Source organism: Triticum dicoccoides, chromosome 3A (assembly GCF_002162155.2).
Source record: "Triticum dicoccoides isolate Atlit2015 ecotype Zavitan chromosome 3A, WEW_v2.0, whole genome shotgun sequence".
In the NCBI taxonomy this organism is placed as follows: Eukaryota; Viridiplantae; Streptophyta; class Magnoliopsida; order Poales; family Poaceae; genus Triticum; species Triticum dicoccoides.
This window is the reverse complement of record NC_041384.1, coordinates 32,153,576-32,161,668: the sequence shown is the minus strand read 5'-3', so window position 1 is coordinate 32,161,668 and position 8,093 is coordinate 32,153,576. Positions and strand designations below refer to the sequence as shown.

Here is an 8,093-nt window from a genome sequence, read left to right as displayed (position 1 = left end):
GGGAGGGAGGGAGAGAGGAGGAGGCTAGGGTAGCCGGCCCTTTTATACCCCCAATACGCGAAATGACCAAAATACCCCGACGGGGGCACGGTATTTACATTTTGCTGTCATTACTATTCATTCCAGTAGTGTCAATCCCAGATCCAACGGCCCAGGCTTCTCCAGATCTCGATCGGACGGACGAAAACGCATCAAGCCACCCGATCCGACGGCCGAGAATCGCGATCGCTGAGGAGGCTTGTACTTCCATCCTTCTCTTATTTCTGGATGAACACACTAGCTGTCTAACAAGATTATGAGCCATCTAATGTATTCTCTATTGTGATTATGCCTATGTGTTGATTTGTTACTTTATAATATGATTATATGTGATTTTTATGTCTGATTTATAGATGTATATTGCTCTTTGATTATTTATTTACTTATTCATTGGACAGTTTGAGTGAATGACCAATAGTATGAGTGATATGCCTTAGTTGAGTTTAATTTTGCAAGTAAGGTACCTCGGTGATAGTAAGAGGATAATGAGTTTACCATGGTGTCGGCACTAAACATAAAGCCAATAAACTTGTGTTGTAGAGCACTCTAATTACCGGATAAAATGCAAGCATGTTGGAAGCGTCATATATGTGTCATGTATTTTCAGTTTTTCAGGGCAGATGTCTATATATGTTGTCTGATTGATGTTTTTTTTGTTGTAGACAAAGCGCCGTTTTCTTCTTCTTGTTAACTTGCTAGTGGATGATGTGGCTAGTGGGTTGGAGGGGCCAATAGGCATTTCTTTTCGGTTATGACTACCCTCTCTAACAGTTGTTGTGCTCTGTACAAGCCATCTAGGTAGTCTGGCAGAGCGGTACAGACCTAATTTAGCTTGTTAGCGATGGGGATGAGGGCAAAAGCGGCGGTGGCGGAGCTGGAGCTAGCCATAATTAGGGTTGGATGTCGAAGAGGAAGTAGGCTCTGGACACCAGCAGCTAGCCGTGTTGTGCACAGATGCATGCGTAGCTAGCCAGTAGCCGCGCTCGGGAGAAGGTGCTCGTAGTCCTTTCCCTTCAGCCCTGCTGAAGGCCGACCTCTCATGGAGCTGAAGCTCGCCGACCTCAGCATGACCTCATCCCCTGCACCGCTCCTGGTCGCCGCCCCCCGCCACAGCCCTCCGTGCCGCCAAGCTCCCGACCACGCCCCGCCGCGACCGTGTGCCACGTCGCTCCTCGTCGCGCGCCGCGCCAAGCCTCGCTCAGCCGCGGCCCGGCGGCGCCCGGCCTCGCGCTCGTGGCACTCGCCGTGCCGCCTCCGCGGTGCAAGCTCCCCTGCCTTCTATGTGTATGAGGAAATGTCAGGCGAACATATTGAAAATGGGTCAGCTACCGTTGGGCGCACCGGCCGACCTAATTGAAAAAGTGGACACGGACGGACGGACGGGGACGTCCATTTGGGTCGGCTGGTTGGAGTTGCTCTAAACTCTTTCATGCATTGGTCATTCTTTTTTGATTTAAGTGGTTTGCCTAGATTCACGTGCTTGTTGTTGGTTCTTCCTCGCATCATCAAAGTGCTCTCTCTCCTCCTTAATTGTTGCGTCATGTCATTTTTTTGCTTATGTGGCATAGTTAACACCTGTCCATCGTGGAGCACCGGGAAAGGCCATATGAAATTTTCTCTACGCGGTAAGACATACTGAATTCCATCAGCCGGTCGTGGCCCTTGTACGTACGAGTCGGGTCCGGACTGGAAGAACAACGCGTATCGCGTACGGGAAACAACAAATACACTTTCGCCGTCGGGGCGGGTGCACCATCGGTCTTGCCAGCGAAAGGCATAATCAATCCATGGACTCCGACGACGTCATCAGTTTCGGCGTCAGGAAGGCTTCAGCAGTGGCGCTGCTATTCAGGGAGGCGATCCACTCTAAGGCGATTTGCAACTTGATGAGCTTCCCCGTCGGGCCGTCTATGCCTATGAGGCTGTTGGCGTCTACATAGGGTGCCTCCATTCGAGGGTCAATAGTCACCAGGCCCCCAGGAGATGCGATGCAGTCAGGAGAAAAGGTGCACTCATCAGTCTTATTCCTACTGTGGCAGCTGCTTACTTCTAGCGCCCGAGCCTTGAGCTCCTCGATGCGGCCGGCGATCTTGTGGCGCGTCTTGATCTTTCTGAGCCTGCGCTTAAGCCAGGCCTTGCCGCCATGGCCGCCGCCGTTGAGTTCATGGGTGAAGACGTCGACGCAGTCCTCCATGTTGTAGGAGAGCTCGCGCACCTTGTCACGTCAGTCCCTCTGCTGCTCGTCGAGCGCCGCCGCCCGAGAGAGCTTCACGAGGAGGGCGTTCATGGTGCTCATCTCGTTCCACAACGAGACGATCTGCTTGTGCACGCCGCTGGACAGCTTGTACTTGCTCGCCAGGCGCGAGCAACGCGGCGAGCTTGGGCAGCAGCGTCCTCATGGCTCCCGTCAAACGCGCTCGCCACCACCCCCTCCATCTTCCTCGTCTCAATCGCAGAAAAAACAGTAGAAATGCAAGAACCGCGGAGCAGTGGGGGTTTCACGAGGAAGCAGCAGCTTGGAATGAAGCGGTCATTGCAAATTCGCACCGCAGCTTGGTAAGAAGAGTTCGCATTGCAATAGTGATGCATGCTTGTGTGTTCGTCTCGTCCACCACCAAGCGCGTGGCATGTCGACTCTACCCATACACTGCATTATTGCATTTGGCCATCGAACACATTAATGTACGCATCAAGGCCGTTCGCTCGCGCGTGCCACGTGGGCAGTAGGGGTGGCGATGGCACTGTTGTCCCCTTTGTTTGCTTCGTCGCTGCCCCACCACTGGTCGTTTCCTTGGTCCAGAAGACAGAGACCTCTCCTCTCCTCCATCTCTTCCGCCGCCGGCATCCCCAATCTCACGGCTCACGCCACGCTGCTGCTCTTCCGCGCCCTTTCCTTCGGCCCACACCTCGTTGCCCGTTGCTCCTCCCCGCACTGCCACCACCGTGCGCGTAGCCATCGAAGCTCCACATCCCTCGAGCCTTTCAATCTGCATCTCAAGAGCACACGGGAGAGAGGCGTCGTGCTTCTTACCGGACCAAGATCGGCACGTCCATGTCCTCTCCATCCACGACCATCAGGAGGAGGTCGAGCAGAGCACGGAGTCTCCAGCAGGAGAGGCGCTGATTCTGCCGGATCGGCCGACCGCGCGATATGGGGGTGGGGAAGATGGAGAGACGGCGGGTGGAGGGGGAGGGGTGGCTGCGAAAGAAGGTGAGAAGAAGGAGGCACGGCGCGAGGCCTCTCGGCCCGCACACCGGGCGCGCCGCGGGGGTCAACAGGGTCGTCTTCGAGCACTTCACAGAGCGGGCAGTCAATACGGTGGTGCTGTCGCAGAAAGAGGACAGGGGGCTCGGGGAGGGGGCCGTGGCGCCGCGCCACCTGCTGCTCATCTACAATTGATGCCGGTGATAAGCATTTGGAGAGCTACTGGACATTGGGTTTAACAGTATCACAGTCAAAGAAAGGGGATACCAAGTTTCCAAATGTCCTGTCGCTTCTTGCCACATATCTGAGCAGATCAGTTCAGAAGAATGAAGAATTACTAGGTTCTGATGGAATGAAGGAGTCGTCCACTATCTTTCATGGCCAGAGGGTGACAGATCTCAGTATACAGCTCTATGCAGAACGCATTTTCAAGTATGCTGAGTGCAGTCACTAGTAGAAAACGGGCCTATTGTCCCGGTTCGTAAGGATCTTTTGTCCTGGTTCCTGAACCGGGACTAAAGGGTCGTTACTAATGCCCTGACCCTTTAGTCCCGGTTCTAACCAGAACCGGGACAGATGGGTCTCCACGTGGCCTGCGCGCTGAGCCCAGGCAGGAGGGCCTTTGGTCCCGGTTGGTGGCACCAACCGGGACCAATAGGCATCCACGCGTCAGCATTTCTGTGGCTGGGGTTTTTATTTTTTTTGAAAGCGGGGGGGTTTGGGGGTTAATTTAGGTATTTCATATATTGTGTCACAAACATGACGCCCTTCAGTGTACGTCAAATGTGTACATGACGCCCTTCAGTGTTCATCGCTTGCTAATTACAAGTGTGGCGGTTGCTGCCAAATTCACAGATGATGCGTAAGTGTACTCAATGCAGCCGCAATTCAGCTGTATTTCTTTGCATATCACAAACATGCACTGGTTTCCCACTAACTTTCTCAAATCTCAATGCATCTCCTGCAGGTTTTTCAACAATACATTCTATGCTAGGGTGGGAGGAATCAACACAATCGAGATGAATCGTCTCGAGCTGCATTTGTTGTTTAATCTGGACTTCAGGCTGAAAGTGAACCTAGAGACTTTTTTGGGAGCTACTGCTTGCAACTGGAGAAACATGCACCGGTGTCACCAGAGAGACTGTCGGTTCAGGTTCATTGTGTCAAATGATCTAAAGATTTGAGCTATAGCGGTAGCACTGACGAGCGGATTTCTAGATTTTGGTATATGGTAGTTGACCTGATTGTGTCAATGATTGCACCAATTCTATAGGTTGGGGCCTTTCTCAGAAAATCTGATGGCAACACTCTGGTAAGCTATCGCCGAAGGTTTTCTTTTTTGGATGTTTGCTCGATGACACTCTTAGATATCATTAAAGGCTGGGAATGATCCCCTTAAATATGTACATGGTTAGATATCTTTGCTGATGTACAAAACTCGATGAATTGCACATATATTGCTTGTTTAACAGATGAAATTCAGGAATTAATGGCATACATAATGTAGTTGAGCTGCTCTCAGCCTTCCAAAGGGACAGCCGTTTCTCTTTTAAAAGTCAGATGAATGTAGATATTGGATATTTACTAAAAAAGGCCACTGGATATTTTGGATTACAAAATTAATTATCTGACCAACTTCTTGGTGCTTGCAAGTTACAACTCTTGGTCAATGTGGAGGACGAAACTGACCTGAAAGGCTGAAACTATTTCCTTTAGGTATAACAACCCCCCTCCCATGGATGACAAGGATAAAGATCGTTGTCGGTGCGGCTAAGGGCCTTGCCTTCTCCACAACGCCGACCAGTCGGTGATCTACCGCGGATTCAAGGCCTCCAGCATCTTGCTCGACTCAATAAGCAACATGTAAGTTCAGACTTTCTGCTAGGAAAAGAAGTAGTTTCCAAATGTCTCTCATTTTGGAACTGTAGTGGTGCTTACTTAAAAATGGGGTTGAAAAGTACGCCACACCCCTTATGCTGAAATTACCACAGAAGTGTCTATCAAATAAAGCAAGCTCCATGGCCTCACAAACTCGCCTCTGCTGCTTAACCGATACGGCCTCTCCCTACTCAGGATAGACAGCTTCGTGGAGGTACGTTCACCCTCTTCTTCTTCTATTCTCCTGCTCTACTGCCACTAGGATTACTCCATTACTGATTATTGGTTCTAGAAAAAGAAAACAGCAGCTTCACAAATTATATCATGGGGAATTGCTGGTATCCTAGGAATTCAATGGTACAGGTTGGGTTAAAGATGACGCTAAAAAATTTATGAACTTTCTGCTACCATAGGAAATTGACATGTAGCAAAATATGGATGTGAAAGTGAGAATTCTAAATGCTTGAGTTGTTTGAACCATTCTATTTGTGCGTTGAGCAAATTATAATTAATTAGTACGTACATGTAGGGAGAGGAAGTCGAGCAGGCAATGGTGCCTTCGTCATCGCCGGCTGCGCTGGTATATTGTGCTCCTTTCCCTGCTCCGCCGCCTAGGCCACTCCACCACCATGGGATACGAGTATGGCCTTACCATGGCTGGGTTGAGGATGATCAGTTCGTCCCCAACGCGTCCCCGTTTGTCCATCCGATGAACAAGAGAGCTGTCAACAGAAGAAGCCGACTCATGTACCTTCAGGCTCTTCTCTTCTTGGTTCAAGATCTTCAGTATCTTTATTAATTTTTAGGTGCTCACTGTACCTTCATGCTCTTTGACAGAACCTCTTTGCAAGGAAGTGTGCGAGTAGTGAGAAATTTTAAATCAGTGAGCAAAACTTCGCATATGTACTCACTGTAAGTGTTCACTACATCTTTAACTATTCATACAAAGGAGGTTAGAGATCTGGCATAAATAGCATTCATTGCAAGATTACGTGAAGTACTAATATTCCAATATGCCACATTTCTTGCTTAATGGTGCCCACTAATAGGAAATAAACAGTAATGTGTAGTATTACTTGGTAGTGGTTTACTCTGCTTTTCCAGGAAAATAGTGTTATGCATGTATGTATGTACGTACGTACGTACGTACGTACGTATGTATGTATGTATGTATGTATGTATGTATGTATGTATGTATGTATGTACGTACGTACGTATGTATGTATGTATGTATGTATTACTTGGTAGTGGTTTACTCCGCTTTTCCAGGTTGCAAAAAGGCAATACTTGTCTGTGCTACTTGCAGTTTACTCCGCTCATTCTACGGGTACTAATAGGACCCATTGGTACATTCAGGTTGGATAGCAGGAGGACTAGAGGATGCCTTAGGAGAGGGTGTCCAGCAAGCACTGTTAAAGATATTCGAAGGAACTGTAAGTGCCCATGCTGTTTAGAAGAGTGGGAGTTTTCCAGTGTGCAAGCGTGACTAATCTGACATATTTTTCTGCTTCATGGATTCTGAACTCGCTTTTATCATATTATGTTTGTTTGTTTCTAAACAAGAACAATTTCATGCCAAGAAAAAGAAGTCGAGATATCATATCCCATGGTTAATGTCCAGGTAATTGTTTTAAGAACTTCTGAATAGCATTGGCTGCTGAAACCTGCTACATAGACGTAGATTAGTAACCTTTCAGCAGTCTAGCACCAAAAGTTCCAAATTATTTCATGGTGCTATGACTTTCAGTCTTCATTTCATACGTGTTGGTCGTTTGAGGGACACAGCCAACTGAACATCGAAGATGGATGCCCTTGTTTCACAAGCAGTTGGCCCTAGGTACTAAATATATATACTTTAAATTTGTAGTAAACACCTCCGATCCCATTACAATGATGAGTGGCGCATACGCAAGCACTCTATTGTTAGATGCATAATAATTTGTTTTTCCAGGTTGATATAAAAGTATACTCTTAATTTGTAGACGCGCCTTCTCTGACGTGGGGAAGATTTATGTTAGAAACTTGCATAGCCAGATCATTGATGGGTGCATATTATTGTACACACAAGCAACCTTAGTTGAATAGTTCATTGATGGGCGGGGAGGGCAGGTCTGCAAGGTGTTGGGAAAACCTTTTCTTTATGTGAACAACATGGTATGGTATTGTTCTTAATTCAACCTTGTTTGCAAATTCAAGTGTTTGGTTTGAAGGATGACACAAATCCCACGCAAGGAACATGTTAATATAGTTTTGTGCAACATATATTTTTCATCATAGCGATGGAAAACTGACTGGTGCAGGTGCCCTTCTAATTGGTGCTCTATGTATGTTCTCATTTGGTTCAGGTTGATTTTTGTGTATTCTAAGTTCTACACGCCAAAGACTGAATACTGAAATACACGAACATGATGATGATTATGATAGAGGAAGTACAATGGCAAGCACCAATCAGTGTGAGGTAAAAACATAAAGCCGAGAAGCAACACCTGTTGATGTTCTTTCTTATGTGATCAGCAAATAACCTGCAATGAAGGATTCTAAGGATAATTTGCTTGCTATGGTTGCCACTAAAATCCTATTTGTAATTATCTTTTGGCTCATAATTATGTCTGTCATTCTAAAGACATGTTGTGACTGCAATGAAGGTCTCTTATATATATGTTAGATGTCATTTCTAATTCATGTTATCACTATTCTTGCCTTGTTAAGCCGAGACCAAGTATTGTTGGTCATTTCTTAAGATCAGGAGCCAACTAGCCACCCTAATCTAAGCGTTGGATATTGGAAAGTTTGAAGAAGCCCAACATGCATAGACAAGCTTAAATTAAGATCCCAACTAGCCGCCCTAATGTGTGTAGACAAGATTAGTGCGTATAATCCCGCCTCAAGGGGTGCGCCTGGGCCAGGAATGCAAGATAAGCCATCTGATGGGAGCGATGAGAACGAGGAGTGCGTAGAACGTCCTCTTTTT

At 47.4% G+C, this 8,093-nt stretch overlaps 1 protein-coding gene across 1 annotated transcript; it reads left to right on the top strand.

Moving 5' to 3' along the window:
• Positions 1 to 3,339: 3,339 nt before the first annotated feature.
• On the top strand, positions 3,340 to 7,761 carry LOC119271823 (cyclin-P3-1-like). The gene is made up of 7 exons (XM_037553494.1): positions 3,340 to 3,659; positions 3,979 to 4,106; positions 4,212 to 4,556; positions 4,961 to 5,336; positions 5,652 to 5,869; positions 5,960 to 6,034; positions 6,479 to 7,761. The coding sequence occupies exons 1-3, from the start codon at positions 3,597 to 3,599 to the stop codon at positions 4,426 to 4,428; spliced, it is 408 nt and encodes a 135-aa protein (XP_037409391.1). The 5' UTR covers positions 3,340 to 3,596; the 3' UTR covers positions 4,429 to 4,556; positions 4,961 to 5,336; positions 5,652 to 5,869; positions 5,960 to 6,034; positions 6,479 to 7,761.
• Positions 7,762 to 8,093: the final 332 nt, after the last annotated feature.

Coding starts and splice junctions, on each gene's coding strand:
- LOC119271823 (XM_037553494.1), top strand. CDS start 3,597: ATGAAGGAGTCGTCCACTATCTTTCATGGCCAGAGGGTGACAGATCTC. Junction 3,660..3,978: donor ATCTCAGTATACAGCTCTAT/GCAGAACGCATT, acceptor GGGTTAATTTAG/GTATTTCATATATTGTGTCA. Junction 4,107..4,211: donor GCCAAATTCACAGATGATGC/GTAAGTGTACTC, acceptor CATCTCCTGCAG/GTTTTTCAACAATACATTCT.